The sequence below is a fragment of the Ambystoma mexicanum genome, chromosome 12 (genome assembly GCF_040938575.1).
Source record: "Ambystoma mexicanum isolate Mex_15411 chromosome 12, UKY_AmexF1_1, whole genome shotgun sequence".
Taxonomy (NCBI): domain Eukaryota; kingdom Metazoa; phylum Chordata; class Amphibia; order Caudata; family Ambystomatidae; genus Ambystoma; species Ambystoma mexicanum.
Window position 1 is genome coordinate 60,147,981 of NC_090936.1, and position 16,623 is coordinate 60,164,603.

Sequence of the window (16,623 nt, forward strand, 5' to 3'; positions counted from 1 at the left end):
TGACTGATCGCTGCGCTGGTCTTACCAGTCTTGCCTCTACCAGCGCTATTATCTCAGAGTGACACTTCCATTACTCCGGACGGAGAAAGATGGACGCCACCTGTCAGGGGCTGGTTAATTGTGTTGCTAGATGTATGTTGCCAGGGCGCCGGGTGGACATTTATGAACATAACTGCTTCCTCCGATGTCCGCCATCCTTCAGCGATCGATGCTGCTCTTACAGTAAAGCGCATAATTGAGTGGAGGCACTTACCGCTGAGGAGGCCGAGGATGGGTCCATGGTGGGAGTTTCATTGTCCATACGTTTGCCCCAAACGAGCCGGGACTGGCCATTGACTGCGCGTTGCTTGGCGGGAATGGGAACTAATGGGCCATTGCGTTTGTTTTCCAGATAAATGGCCAAGATGTTCAGAACCGGGAGGAGGCCGTGGCGTTGCTCTCCAGCGAAGAGAGCAAAAAAATAGTGTTGCTGTTAGCACGACCGGAGATGCAGGTTAGTATGTGAAGTCAATGGAGCCCGGGGATACGTCAACGCATTGAAGGTTCTCCTGGAGGGCACATACTATAAAACCTTGCCAAAGAGTTCTAGGGCCATCACAAACAAAATCCACTATCATTACATGTTGCTGGACTGGCACCACCAATATGCAATTTTAAACTAAGGATTCTCACTATGCAAGGAACCTTTTATAAGTGCAACCCAGCTCACCAATGTTTAGATGTCAGGCTATGCAGAATGCAAGAGCAGCCATGTTTGAGATGGCTGTACATATCTGGCCCTGCATTAGCTAGTGTGTTTGGTCCTTTCTCCCCAGTTACCACATTCTAGGTTTACCAGCACCCAGTGAGTACCGGAGTGCTCACAGCCTCATCCAGGTACCCCCGCCACTTGCAGGAGACTACAGGGGACGTGTGTGAGAGAGGGACGCAGAGAAATGTGACGCCTGCAAACCCAAGCTTGGTTTTCAAAATGGGTAGTCACTCTCTTGGTGTTTACACGTTTCTGTTCATTTGTAAAAACCTGAGTGCGATAGCAAGCCTGGGGCTTCAGGAATCATTTGGGTTGTGTTCCTTTAATTCAAAGGTAGGTCCTAGAAAAAGGTGCTTCCCTTTGCACTGGGGTGCATGGAGTCACATAAAATGAAGAGTCACTCATTTCTTAGCTCAGATGTCTGTAATGATATGATATTGCATTTGCAACACGCCTATGCACATTGCACTTTGCTAGTTGAGTTACAGCTATGACGTCCCAACATGCCCTGATAACTCCAAACTGTGGGGTTGGTGTGTGAAACATGTTAAATCTGTCTACTTTGAAAAGTCACGTCTCATTTATTTTTAGATGTTATTATGTGTTCATTTTAGCGTGTGCAGGTATCCATGGAAACCTTACATTCAATTGTCTTTATGATAATAGCACCAGAGAGATGGTTGGGGCCAATCAGATAGCTTGGAATGCAGGCATTAACCACCAGTATTAGCTGCATTCAGCACCATCTCTTGGGTTCAGTGTACCTCCCCTCTTTTTGTTCTTTCATTTATGTGCCTTTTTAGTTTAGGCTATTAGGTGGCGCATGCACCACCTATAAGCCAAAACTATTGCATTAGAGTACAGAGAGGGAGACATGGCATATGACGATGGACACACAGCTTGTAGGTTGTTTGGTTATTTGTCCACCCTTTGCCTGGCCACGGCCATGCTAATCCCTGGGGTCATTCCCACCCAGTTCCTGCCCCTCCTCGGCCAAAACACTTCCTCATGGGAACTCTTTGAGCTCAATGCAATCTAGCCTTTCCATCCAACTTTGCACTCGAAGTGCCTGCAAGTGTTTTTTCAAAGCAGTCATCTGAAAGTTAAGGAATTCATTGGAGCTGTAAACCTGCTACTGGTGTAATAAAAATGTCTTAATCAGGCCTGCCTCCAGCCACTCGATTTATAAGCACTGTGAGTGTCCTTCACTGAAGCCCTGTTAAAAACAAGCATTGGCAAAGTCAACAGTTTTGACTTGTGTGTATGTACTAGGCATTTGCCAGGCACTGCTATTAGATGCTCAGGTACTTGCCCAATGTGCATCTGCTACCATCAGGGGCCAATTAATACAACTACGGTAGTGCCTTTCCCATGCCATCACGCAATGCTTGCTTCTGCTGGCCAGTGTCCCAGGAATCTTCTTTGTCCCTTCCCTGGCTCTTCAAGGCTTCTGCATTTTGCAACACCTCCATGGAAAAGGGACTCCGACTCCTAAATGGAACAGAGCACCTGTTCTTATTTCCATGGTGGCCGACTTTGGTTGGTTTTGCTTCACATTGCAAAAGCTGAATGCCCGGAAAGCAAAGCTAAGCATACAGTATTTGTTACCATGACAACTTACAGGGACGTCATTTCACCAAAATGCCAGGGGTAGTGGAAGTGACATCACACGACCCTTGACCCCCTGATGACATCACCGGAAGTGATGTCATTTGACCCCCACCCCAAAGTGATATCGCGGGAAGCGATGGAACACGACCTTTCACCCGTTGACTAAACAGGAAGTGGCATCACATAGCATTGTACACTACGAAAAAATATGGTTGCGATATAACTATAATGTGATGTACATTTCATACAAGAATGGATCTCCATATGCATCGTTATGATCAGTGTGTATAGGCCCATATTACCAAATTACTGTGATTGCAAGCAGACGTCCATGACCAAATGATAATGATGTGTTATTATATAGCACTTAAGCTTAAGCGCTACATAGAATAAATATAAACCCAATATCACCCAACCTGTGTTGGTACCCATTTATCGACCTCAGAAGGATGAAGGGCTGAGTTGAGGCGTTTGAGAACAGACTAAATCAGTGACTGACCCCCTGAAGTGTGCCTGAAATAAACCTTTAATGAGTCTAGCAATTATTGTATAGAATTCCAGAAAGACACAATTTTTGGCATTCCGATTCTTTCTTATTTAGGGTCAGTGCTGAAAGTGTTAGACTTGTGACCCCCATGTTCTTATTTTTCTTCTATTTTAAGGGGCCCGAACAAGAAAGCAGCCACTCAATTAAAGAGCCACGTGGTGCTGGCCACAGCCCAGGAGCTTGCATTAGAGGTAGCAAGGGAGACCACAGAGGTCGCAAGGGAGACCACAGAGGTCGCACTTGCGACCTCTGCCGACCCCCAAATGACGTCCCTGACAACTTATCACGCACCATAAACAGGAGCCCTGCGTAAGCCTATGCTAATGCCATGCACATGCCAGGCTCGTGCAGAGAAGACGGGCTGGCCAGCAGATTGGGTGAGAAGGTGGCACAGGTGCTACATACTGTAGAACACTGGCGGCTCCATGCCACCCTCACTGATATGTTCAAGCTAGGAGGGGATGGTGCAACGGGTAAGACATGGATACGGGTGGTACTGGCGCGGTTATATAGAACGTGTCAGTAAGGGCCCAATTTAAATGCACAGTTTTTGTTGTTGTCCCCTGCCTCCAATTTTAAGGAAGCGGGGACACCCCTGCACCCCCAAAATTGCATAATATCAAACATCGGGAGCGGGGGACACACCTGCAACCCCCGCTCTCTAGAGTTGGTATTTTGCACTATATGCGACCAAATTGGCCCGAAGGTCAAATCACCCATGCAAAATTCGATCAAATTGGTCATTAGGTCAATTGTTTTAGGTCAAATAGGCTAATACCATAGAAGCAGTCGTGTTTGCTAAAGGTCCAGACATCTGTCTCCGAGTTCAGTCTTCAGCTCGATTCTAAAGCACCATTTCAGGCAGGCCCTGGTGCCTGCTTCTGCCTTGCTGAAACGCTTAATTTAATAGTAGCGATAGGCAGGGTGCCTGTGATTGTTCACCTGTAACTTCACCCAGGAAAGGATTGTCACACCACGTTTTCAATAAAGTTACGGTTGAGTCCTACTCGTAACAATTTCCAGGCTGAATTTTTCGATGTGGATGCTACAGGTCACGAGGGGCTGCTATTCGGTGACTATGGAGCGATAGAGCTCCTCATTTGCCAAGTGCATGCATCCCATTCATACAATCTGCATTTATTTATTGTTTATTTATTACGTGCTTATACACCAAAGTACATTGTGTTTCAAAGCGCCCACAGGGCAACAGGAGGGAACATGGGATAGAAAAACAATTGATAAAATGGAAAATAATGATGAACGTACTAGGCCTTGTGAGCATTCAGAGCGTGCAAGTGCAGAGAGAGAGAGAGAGAGAAGGGATGAGGGAGGCGGTGGGGGGGGGCAAGTGCTGGAGTGCCCGTGCTCTTTCTACTTTCTACCGCTTACTGGCCCTGTTTCCTTCTGCCCTAACTGTACATCAAGTAACTTGTCATCGTGTGAACTTGCTTCTCTCATCCCACATACAATGTGCCGTATTCTCCCTCCCGTTCACACAATCCCTGCGGTTACCGTTTCTCCTGCATCCTCCTCCACCGCCGCCGCCGTCCGCGTCTCACGATTCCACTATCTTCTCACTTTTCTCTGCTACATCATCTTGCAATGTTTCTAACTTCCCATTTCAGCAGCGCCGGTAAGTGCTGCTACAAAATAATGGTTTCTCAGCGCTCAAGGTAGAAACAAACAAGGGTCCAGGCAGGATGGAAAACCCGGTCCAGACCGTACTAGCAGTAGGAGCTAAACAAGAGTTTTCAGCCTTTTCCTGAACTGCAGGAGGTTGAGGGATTAACCATGGCCTTTTGTCATTCAGGGCTTTTTCGGAAAGCTGTCCAGCCACACTGCTGCACTGATTTCTTCCCCTTTATCAGTTTGTTTCAATGAGGGGTCATCGTTCCTAGGGAAATGTTAGGGAACATGGCTAAGCCTCTGTTTGAGTTAATGCTCGGGTGGAAAGCTCAGGGGCAACGCGCTCGCCTTGGAAGCAAGACAACGCGGCGCAATGCAGGTTTTCGGTCTGCGCTTTGAAACCCCTGGGTATTAAGCGTGCCATGAATAACATGCAATCTTATAATTTGACTTTATAAAAGCAGATTTTGCCTTCACTCTTTCATCGGTCCTGGGAAGCGGGCTGCATGCCGTGTCGACGACCTGAACGCAGGCATTCTTTGAAGAAGCTCTACTCTGATTTCAGCACATTGTTTTTACGTAAACCTTAATAGAGCACAGGCCTTACCCAGAGGGTCTCAGAGCACTTTAGAAACTTCAAAGGTGAAAAAGAGGTTACAGTGTTTTCAGGACAGGATAGGAGGGTCAGGAGGAGAAAGGGTCTTGCTTGTATCCACTGAAGGATCCTGTCCTAACTCCCCCTTTACTCTGAGGCTATAGTTGTGCATTTTGCAAGGTCGATAAAGGACACATTATATTCTACCATGCGTTCCCAAGAGCACACAGGATCCCTTCTCCAGAAGGAGTGGGTGCTGCTCTGCCGCAGTGAAAGCGAACCATACTCTGTGTTTCAGCGACAGGTTGGTGGGGAAACCTTCTCCATGTATCTCCGGAAGGGATTGGCATGACAGCGAGGGCATGATATCTACGGGCACTGCGCATCCCTTGAGTGTGCCCAGAGAATATATGCCTACACCGCGGATCATGCCAGAGATTGATTCTGGCTCAGGGTTCAGCTGAGTCTATTACTTGCAGTATTACAGCTTACTCAACCTATCCCACGCAATGGTGCGTCTTCTTCTGTGCGCCGATCCAGGCTTCATGCATAGAGGCCAATTGGAGCATAGTGAGCTACATTAAAAATATCACAACCCTGGCATTCAGCTAATAAACCTGCCCACCCTTGTTAAACTTAGAGCGCAGTGTATCTGTGCTTAGCTCCACGTGGACAAGGCAATACTCTTTTATTCCATTAGGCCTATAGGTGAAGTTTGAGTTTGGCGGTGGAGTGTGTTGGCACTCATGCGAGTGAGAGAGTTTTGCACCAATCCCAAGCAGATGTGACCCTCTCCGTCTGTTTCTAAAGGACTCGATTCTCAGCTGACGCTTCCTAGTATTGCAGAGCAGTGACGATTCTCCCATCGCCTGGTGCTCTATCAGAGAGGAAAAGGCTCAATTCCACCCCCCCCTCATTCAATGGACCAATAGAAAAAAGGTGAGTTTGGTACATAACAGTGACAGTACTCGCTCTTAGCGTCTCCCTTCACAAACAGCTGCCAAATCCTCTGGTGTTCACTCTCAGCGTCTCCCTTCACGAACAGCTTCCGAATCCTCTGGTGTTCACTCTTAGCGTCTCCCTTCACAAACAGCTGCCAAATCATCTGGTGTTCACTCTCAGCGTCTCCCTTCACGAACAGCTGCAGAATCATCTGGTGTTCACTCTTAGCGTCTCCCTTCACCAACAGCTGCCGAATCATCTGGTGTTCACTCTTAGGGTCTCCCATTACAAACAGCTGCCGAATCATCTGGTGTTCACACTTAGCGTCTCCCTTCACGAACAGCTGCAGAATTATCTGGTGTTCACTCTTAGCGTCTCCCTTCACCAACAGCTGCCAAATCATCTGGTGTTCACTCTTAGGGTCTCCCATTACAAACAGCTGCCGGATCATCTGGTGTTCACACTTAGCGTCTCCCATTACCAACAGCTGCTGAATCATCTGGTGTTCACTCTTAGCGTTTCCCTTCAGCAAAAGCTGCCGAATCATCTGGTGTTCACTCTTAGCGTCTCCCTTCACCAACAGCTGCAGAATCATCTGGTGTTCACTCTTAGCGTCTACCTTCACCAACAGCTGCCGAATCATCTGGTGTTCACTCTTAGGGTCTCCCGTTACCAACAGCTGCCGAATCATCTGGTGTTCACTCTTAGCGTCTCCCTTCACGAACAGGTGCAGAATCATCTGGTGTTCACTCTTTGCGTCTCCCTTTACCAACAGCTCCCGAATCATCTGGTGTTCACTCTTAGGGTCTCCCATTAACAACAGCTACCGAATCATCGGGTGTTCACTCTTAGCGTCTCCCTTCACGAACAGCTGCCAAATCATCTGGTGTTCACTCTTAGCGTCTACCTTCACCAACAGCTCCCAAATCATCTGGTGTTCACTCTTAGGGTCTCCCGTTACCAACAGCTGCCGAATCATCTGGTGTTCACTCTTAGCGTCTCCCTTCACGAACAGCTGCAGAATCATCTGGTGTTCACTCTTTGCGTCTCCCTTTACCAACAGCTCCCGAATCATCTGGTGTTCACTCTTAGGGTCTCCCATTAACAACAGCTACCGAATCATCGGGTGTTCACTCTTAGCGTCTCCCTTCACCAACAGCTCCCGAATCATCTGGTGTTCACTCTTAGGGTCTCCCATTAACAACAGCTACCGAATCATCTGGTGTTCACTCTTAGCGTCTCCTTTCACCAACAGCTGCAGAATCATCTGGTGTTCACTCTTTGCGTCTCCCTTTACCAATAGCTGCCGAATCATCGGGTGTTCACTCTTAGCGTCTCCCTTCATGAACAGCTGCCAAATCATCTGGTGTTCACTCTTAGCGTCTCCCTTCACCAGCAGCTGCCGAATCATGGGGTGTTCACTGTTCACTCTTAGTGTCTCCCTTCACGAACAGCTGCCGTTTCAGCCATCACTGGCTCAACATGTTTTTTTTGTCTACCTTTAGTTTTCTCATTAGTAACCTCATGCACATCTTGCTAACCCCAGCTTTTCCATACAAGAGTCCAAAGCTCTTGGCCAACATATAAATCCAAACCTACTCTTAAGAAGTAATTTAGCCTCCTAGCTAACCCTATGCTTCAAAGGAAATGTTCTTAGTGATTGGCCAACGAAGCCCCGCAAACCTACCCCATCAGTGTCCAGCTGCAATCTATGAACAAAGAATTGACGGATTATCCCTGGCAATCCCGTGCAGGGACCATTGACAATCTGGTCCTCTTCTTCTGTCTCATAGCTCTACTGCTTTCACCAGACCTTTTCCATCTTCCCTCTGTTTCTGCTCATCATTCCATTGTTTACTCTTCTGGTTTCATACAGACCATTTCCACGGCCTCCTAATTCCTTCTCAACATTCCACTGTCAGTTCTTCTGGCTTTACCCAGACTTTTTCCACAGTTGTTCTGTTTCTCCTCTTCACTCCACTTTCTCCTAGGCCAGGTTACTCGCTCCTTCCCTTGCCTTGGGGGTTGGATTGGTGGCCCACTTTCCTCTGCCTCCCCAGTTTCATCTTCTCTGGATGTAAAGTGTATTTCTTGCCACATAATGTGGGTCCTGGCAAGGCAGATGCTACTATGCCCCTTCTCCGAAGGGCCTGTCATTCTTAGACTAGTCTTGGCTCTGGAGACTCTTGGAAGGGCTTCCACTTCCCCCCAGGTTTCTTTGGTACACCCCTGATGTGGCCTCCACCTCCTTCACATCACTGGTCCCTTGTATCTCCCAGAACATCTGCTGGACAGCTGTCAGCCTGCAAAATACCTCAGTCTAGTAGCGGTCTCCCTGTTTCCACAGGGACCTACGAGTAGCACCTCTGCTTCCTGCCTGCTGTAGCGCCTACATGTCTTATTCTAGTCCCTTTTTAACACCCGGGGCAGGGGGCCTTTAATCTGCCCCTCAGAACCCAAATCAATGCCATTGGTAGTTTATCAGCACATTAAAGTTGATGTTGCAATAATTCTGATATTTTGAAGAAGCAGCCTTTACGTCAACCTTTTAGAAAGATGATCGCTGGTATAATTTCTTTATTGCAACACACAAGGTATTAGAAATGTCATACGGTGGATGCCTTTCACTGATGGTTTGAAGTCAACAGAGATCATATCTATATTTTGAAAAGTGAAAATGTGTGGGTTTGTGGCCAAGTGTTGTTCCTTATACAATTACACATCGTTTCACCAATCTGCACCAAATGTTGCATAGTAACCTGCAAGGACTCGCCAGACAATACTGCCTAGATGGCATTTGGACAACCCACCCCTTTCCCCTTCAATGTGGTCGTAGTAGACCAGTCCTTACACGACAAACAAAACCACGTTTCAAGGCCCTAGGGTGCATGGTTTCAGAGATATCTGCACTGCAATGCAACTGCAATGAACTGCACCATGCCAGGGTGAGGTGACAGGTGGGGAGAGAGCACAGAAGGTCCTACTATGCAGCAGCATGCCAACTCTCGCCTCCATCCCAACGTCTGCTCCGGGGTATGTCAGCCAGCCACACGTGCATTCTCAGTGCAGTTTACATCAGGGTGCAAAGCACATCAAGTGATAAGCGAATCAGAACAGTGGCCTACAGGATCATTGATTTTTAACAATTGATGAGAGTGTTATCTTGTCTGTGTACAGAATCCGTTCGGAGAAGGGGACTTTTACTAGCCTGCTCTATTTTGTAAAATGCAAAACAATCTACATATTTTGAAATTCAGCTGCTATTGCAACTTATGTTCTGAAAAAATATTCTATTTGTTCCAGTGAAAGACATTTCCAAAAGCCCAATTCCACGACTTCCTACAAATTTGGCATCCCCGTCCAAATACGCCCAATATGCAAGCGTTACACGTTCGGATTCCTAAAAAAGGGGACAGTGCATGTTTTCGGTTAGGACACGGACTGGCTCCCAGTATTGCCGCGGGCAAAACGTGAAAATCTCTACATGAGTCATGTGACCCCCGTAGTTGGAAATTGACAAGCTTTCTTTTGGCAAAAACTCTTGCTCTCTCCAAAGTAGGTCACTTATAAATAGAAGTCTGAAAGATTTTGACATATGTCAAACATTAGGGATCTCCAGTCTTCTGAAGACTAGATATACAATTCACACCCCTCCCTGTGATGCTGGAAATGCATCGGAGGGACAGGGCCTCCGTATCCTTGTCCTTTACTGCTTTTTATTGTGTGTTCTGTCGTGTTTTCCGCGCAGGAGTTCATGTGGGACTCCTGGCGGTGCAGCTCTCTCCTTTGGTTTTGGTGAACAGACCCATGGGATACCCTTATGGCACCCATGGGTAGGGGTGCAACCCTGTGCCCCTAGTGTATGTTTTTGGGCACCTGTGTGTGACCCACAGAGCAGGGTACGGGCTGGTGGCAGCTCCGTGCTGAATTGACTAGTGCCCTGAGCGTCCTCCATTTTATGATGCCCAGGCCCTGTCATTGGAATCGGTAGATTCCTGATGGAGACAAAATGGCCCCCATGGCCTCTTGCCTTCCATCGCCTGTTACCTTGATCTTCCCAAAGTCCCAGGAAGCCCTGACTCTGTCCCTTCCCCCTGACTGGCTGTTGGGTGGAAGTTCCATATATGGTAGTGTGGGGAAGTGCTGACCAGACTGGCTAGAGCCTTCCCAACGACCGTATGTTGTGGGTACACCTGTGGGTGGGACCTGAGTGAATGGAGTGTGTGACGAATACGCATTCTGAGTTGTGGGTGTCTAGTATCTGGTGGTTGACACAATGACTGAGACAGCCCTGCCCGAAACCGGTATGAATGCAGAGTGGAGTGTTGAATGGCTGGGTACTTGTTCCAATACACATAACTTGTTGTGAGTGTCTGGAGAGAAGTGAATGGCCTGAATGCACCATGTGCCTGATTGGCTGCCTGGCTGCCTGAATGCCCTAGTTGTGATTGGATGCTTGAGTGTGACCCAGCGGAATGAATGGGAGATCAACAGTATATCTGGGGACCTCTCACTGCTAGGAATCATGTTCAGAAGCTGAAGTCCACTACGACGAGTAACTGGAGTAACTGAGGCTTGACCTTGAAGCCCTGCTGGAAGAGAAAAAGTGTGGTTGCTCTCCTTCACAATCTGAAAGCTGCTGTGTCTCCAAGAACTGACCCTGAGAGGACCTGGTAAGGCGCCCTCTTCCCAAGCTAAGAATGACCATCGTGTACCAGCAGATCTTTGCCAAAGCTCCCTGGTAGACAGACCTTCAACAGGCTGCCGACCCGAGAAGGGGACCGCCGCGGAATCACAAGGAGAAGCGTCCGGACTGTTGTCCGCCACTGTCGACGACCGCCGACTGGAGCTGCCGTGCTCCCGTTTGCCTAAGAACTTCATTGATCCAAGGACGCTCTCGTCCGTATCATCGCTGCTGTATCCTGCTGTAGAAAGTCTGACCGTCGACGCGCCGAGGAGCATCCGCCGGTGGGTTTCTCGCCACCCAAAGACGACAGACGCCAATGACTCAACGCCCTTGCTGGGCCACAGTTCTTCAAACTCTTTGCGGTCCAGAACTATCGACACTGAGGTGCTCCGCACGCCTCTTCCTTGCAGGACGTTTACGCTTCCCCGTCAACGAGCCTCTCTAGGAACGACACTGCCACTTCACCATCGTAGCTCAACCTGTTCCCCGTCGGACGTTTGACGACCCGTGACTCCTGCCTTAAAGGGAAGGCACTCAAGAAGGGCCGTCGATTCTCCAACGAAGAACGCTACAAAGTCAGTTACTTTGGGGTTGCAGAACTGTTGGGAAGTCTAGTGTGAACAATATATGGACTGGGCTTGTATCTTTATTCTGCAGGTTGCCCAGGTGGGGGGATCTCCACACAGAGCTGTGTTTAACGGTAGTGACCAGTATTCTTCCAATTGTTCAACCATCTTGCTTTCCTTCCTCTCTCTACTGCTGGTTTCCTCTTTATTGATCTGTGTGACATTTTGACCGTATAGTTGATGCACTTTAAAGAGATCTAATAATCGTTGGGGTACCACTTTAGAACTGTATATATTTACCATTGTTGATTTTCCAAGCACACAGTGCGTTATCGTAATTTTGTATATACCTTTGAATATTAATTATATAAAGACTGTGTTTTAACCGATACAGTGTGCGGGCATTCCTTTGTGGGTGCTTGGGGACTGCACTGTACTTAAGAACCAGCCTGCATCATCTCCTGAGAAGCTAGGCCTCGATTGCTCGACCACGATACCAATAATAGAGAATCTTGGCTGGGGTCCTCTGTGCCTCTCCTCTGCCACATAGAGAGCAGAAGCACAGACACCCCCCTCCGGCGTCTTTACACTCCCCCACCCCAAACACATTCCTTGCCCAGGTGGTCAAGACAGAGGAAAGTATACAGAGGAGCGATCCATTGACTTGTGAGACAAGATGGCCAAAGGACGAAGGAAGCAATTAGCAGGAGGACCCGTCAACCAATGGGCAAGCTTCTGTGGGGCACCCTACCATTGTCCTCAGTTTCCTTGGTAGTGCCCCCGACATTGTACTATGGCCCTACAATGTATTTTTTCAGTATGGTGTGTAGAGCGTGGCCATTCTGAAACGCATATCATTTGACGTTAGGTAGTAAACAGTTTTGCGCCATCCCAGTTTGCAGCTCCTACAGGAGGTTTCCGATGCGTGTTCCTCTTTTCATATTCGCAACAGGTTGCTGATCTAACGTTCTTTAGAACCGCCGTCAGAAAACTGCTACTCTCTAGTTGTTTTGAAGTTTGACTCCCGTTAACTGTGCCAACTAGGGCCGATGTGAGTTGTAGCCAGTGCTTTAAGTGGGGTAGAAATTGAGGGGGGCCCTCATTTGGGGGTTTGGTGGGTGTGGTCTAAGACATGATGGGCGGGGCCTAAAAAAAGACATATAAAAATGTCACAGGCACCAATATGAAAGTGGCCGGCAATCAGAAATGGCAATTTGTTACTTTTCATGACAGTGTGAGTACTACCGTAGGAGGCATTTTTGTATAAAAATATGCTGGCACTAGCGTATTTTTTAAGGCACGTTTGATCAATAACATTGTTCAAAACTACCAGCTGCACAGTGAGTAGCTCAATAAACTGGCCCACTTTGGCCTACACTACCATAACCAGACCCATGTGGGAGAACGTCACTATCAGCCAGTCCTCGATTTTTAGAAGTCTTCACTTGGGATTCTGGGACATGTAGTTTTGCTTTACCATTATACATACAGACCCACAAATGCCAGCAGTATGTGAGTGAGGCTTACTATAAAAATCAAGGTGGTTAAAAAAAACGAGTGATCATGGGTGGCCCAGTGAAATGGAGAGCTGAACAGACAACACATGAGAGCCAACTCTCCTCGCCCAAAAACGGGACATTGTAGTTCAGATCTGGCTTTCAAAGTGATAGCACATTTTCAATGGCGTCTCGTGGGTATTAATCAAGGCTTCCCCCACCAGAATGCATCAGGACATTTGTTTAAACCTTGGGGTTGTCCTGCAACCTCATTCTTAAAACCTGCTGATTTTTGTTCACCAAAAGCAATGTTTTCTTTTACTTGAACCACACCCGGCAGAGCTCCTGCAGCTCTCCTCTGAAAGCAGTTGGGTGGTGCCGTTCTGCATTGTGTGGGATAGTTTCAATGTTAAAAGGGGCATTTCTTTATTTATGCAATGTTTGTCGAATAACTGTATATTTATTTATTTATTTATGCAATGTTTGTAGGATACAGGTATCCGACAAACATTGCATAAATCAATAAATAATCCGGGTCCATTTCGACAGACATTGCACAAATAAATAAACTGGTTTGTGGCTGAGGACTGTAACTTCCTCTTGTGACCCCTTACACAGGGTCACAAGAGGAAGTTACAGTTTGCTTTTTCTGCAGCTGTGACTGACAGAAGTGCCAGCCACAGCGTTGCGCTAGCGCTTTTTTAAATCAGAGCTGCTCCTCCCTATCTTCATTATGGCGGTGGGCAAATGTCCTGTCAAGGTTGCGGCTGTGGCAGAGCCGGGGTTCCCCAGCTGAGCCCCGGCTCAGCTGCACTTTTCGGAGACTGCCGGGGCTCAACCCCGGCTGGGCCAGGCTCACTTAAAGGACTGGTTGTAGGCCAACACACATGGAAAGCCAAAGCTTGCAGACCCTCTGTAAATTAAACACATGATACAAAATATGTGGAGCAGGCAGGGATGTTGTGCAGAGAGAGACTTTGTGGGAGCACAATGAGCACATGACCGAAAGCAACACCATAGAAGACAGTGCAAGAAAAGCGAGGGAAAAATTGCAGAAGTGCTAAAGATACTACAGCTGTAGCATTATTTTATTTGAGGACATACAAATATAAAAAAAAATACAAGCCCTTTCAAAATACAAGCAAGCTGTGCTAGGGTAACGATTTGTAGCGGCACCAGACTCAGGCGCCATGTGTCATGTCACTGAGGATTTCCGGCTCTTATCATTTCCTTTCTCTTTGAAAGTTGTGTGACAGTCATATCGGTCTTCTGCAGAAATGGCTTCTGCTGCAAAGAGATTTTTTATGTTCTCTGTGAGGGAGATGTCGTGCTGGTCATCAGAGCAAGCGAAGGGGCAATAGCGGCAGGCAGGCCCCATCCGTTCACGTCGGGCCGCTACACAGAAAAGGACATTACACTGTCACTTCCGCCGATCAGTCAACGGGTCGCGTAAAAATGGCTTTTATTGTCATTCATCTCGCGAGATATCGATCTGATCTCGTCCGCATGTGGCAGCCGCAGATTCCCAGGAAATGTAATTCAGTGTCACACTGAATCAAAGCGCGGCCCGGAATGAATGAAGAGGTTTGCGCCGCCTGTTGCTGTTAATGCCTCCGGTTGGCAGTGCGATGGTGTGTTATGACATTTGGCTGAGATTTACGGAGTGTGGTTTGGGACAAGCTCGCTGCAGAGCGCGTGTCAGGCACCAGTGGTCATAGAGAGAGGACTGCATCCTCCCGCCTGCTGCTGGGTACATGCATGTAGTCTTACTCCGTCTTCACAATGGCTTGCTGCTTTTTCCACTAAAGTATGGTCCATCAGACTTGAATTACTAAAAAGAGGTCCTTTCCAATTCTTCAAGCGCAGGCTGAAAATAATGCACACAATTTTGCTCAGGAGGATAGCTCAGGTGCAACGTGCTCGCCTTGGAAGCAAGACGACACGGAGCAACAAAGGTTCGATCCCCGGTTCCGCGCTTAGAAACCTCTGGGTATTAAGCGCATTATAAATAAGCAATCATATCATTATGCAAAGGTTGATTTAATGTCATGGCTTTACGCATGCTTGCCACTATTTGCCCCCTAGGGCCCAGATTATCTCACATTTGCAGCAGTGCAAAAAAAATGGAGCAAATGCTTAGATAATATGGATTGGAGAAAACAGGTTTTGTTCCATTCTGTATTATCTACAACCACTGGATGGTTGTCCCCCGCTAGGGACGGAAACGGAACCATTTAAATCCAGAAAAAGGTATATGCCCCTTTAAATCTATGTGGGTGGGGGCGTGGCCCCGGAGTACGCGCTCCCTCGACTCCGCCCTCTGGCGCCACACCCAGTCCTCTTTTCCACGTCAACGGGAGTGGACCTACTTCACCAAAGCTGTGGTTGAGGCCCTTTTTCCTCATAATTCCACAGTCTTTTTTCTAGTTACGTTGGGGACAACCCTTTTTTGTAGCAGTCTCACGGCCTCTGGCGTCTCGCCCCTCCCCAGCACATGTCGGCCCAGGCGGACTTTAGTCTGTTCCCTTCCTGCGAGGGACCCTTTCCCACGTCAGACCTGCACATGCTCTGCTTATGCTGCCTGGGAGAAAACAACGGCTGGGACGGCTGCTCGGCGTGCAACACTCTTACTCCCTGGTCCCTTAAGAACCGGCTTGCCAAGTGGAGGGAGCTGTTCTCCAGGTCTCCCCCGGAGCACATAAGCGAGTATGTGTGCAGGAAGAAAAGGCTAAGATGAGTGTTCTCTTTAACAAAGTACACCGTCAGAGCAATTCCTTTACCAGGAAACAGTCGTGCGGGTGGGGCCAGGAAGGCCCTGTCACCAGCTCAGGTACCAGGGCTCATCGAGCTACCGGCCGAGGGGTCCTCTGATCCTACCGGTTCCATTGCTGAGGGGCCTATTGGCTCTGTCACCGGGATATCTCCCAATGGGCTTTGCCCTACTACCGGACCCATGTCCGAGGGGGCGCCTGCACATGACCGCACAGCTGGCCCTCGGGCCGATGGCACGCAGCCCTCCAGGCAGGAGCCTGAGGTGCAAAAAAGCATAAACCTGCCCGGAGCAGCACGCAGGGGGAGTCTAAGCCTAATACCAGGCGTGTCGGGGCAGGAAAAAATTGCGGCGCAGCAAGACAAAATGGCGGCATGTGAACCTGCGCGCAATTCGGAAGGGCGGCAAGGCACAAAGCCCACTTCTAGTGGGCAATGGTCCACCGTGGTCACCCCTCGGGTCTCCTGGTGCACGGCATACCCGCTTGCAGGACAGAGATGCTACACAGGAACGTGCATCCCCAGAATAAGGACAGGTTCTTCGACAAATTCCTCGGACTTATGAGATCCCCACAGATGGCGCCACTCTAAGGGGCATCATAAAGGACATGTTTCCACCGGATCCAGTGCTGCCTCAGGCCCCAGTGCAGTGGCAGCAAGCCACCCCTATGTGTGCAGTGGAGCCTCCTCCTCCACTGTTACAGGTACCTGTGCAGGCTAGCATAGTGGCGCTGCCAGCTACTCCAGACCCTCACCCTACTCCAGTACCTCAGACTGTACCGCCTATGGACCAGGCCGCTTTGGGCGCTCCAGACCTGACAGACACTGAGGAGGAGGAGGACCCTGACACCTCATCATAGGCCAGGGCCTTCCATGACAGGCTGGCAAGACTGGCAGGGTATCTAGGCATGCCACAGCCCCATAAGGTGCAGCCTGGGGGGGTGGCAGGGTATAAAACAGAGGCCCTCACAGTAACATTGGCCTCCAGATCAGGCATCCCATTTCAGAAGGATGTTGAAGCCCTAGCAAAAAA

At 48.6% G+C, this 16,623-nt stretch overlaps 1 protein-coding gene across 1 annotated transcript in view; it reads left to right on the forward strand.

Annotated features, from left to right (window-relative positions):
* The window catches only part of PDZRN4 (PDZ domain containing ring finger 4), a 494,262-nt gene that overhangs the window by 445,553 nt on the left and 32,086 nt on the right, over positions 1 to 16,623 (forward strand). The window contains exon 6 of the mRNA XM_069627988.1: positions 392 to 493. Within this exon, the coding sequence (XP_069484089.1) occupies positions 392 to 493 (102 nt within the window). The remainder of the gene's footprint in view (positions 1 to 391; positions 494 to 16,623) is intronic.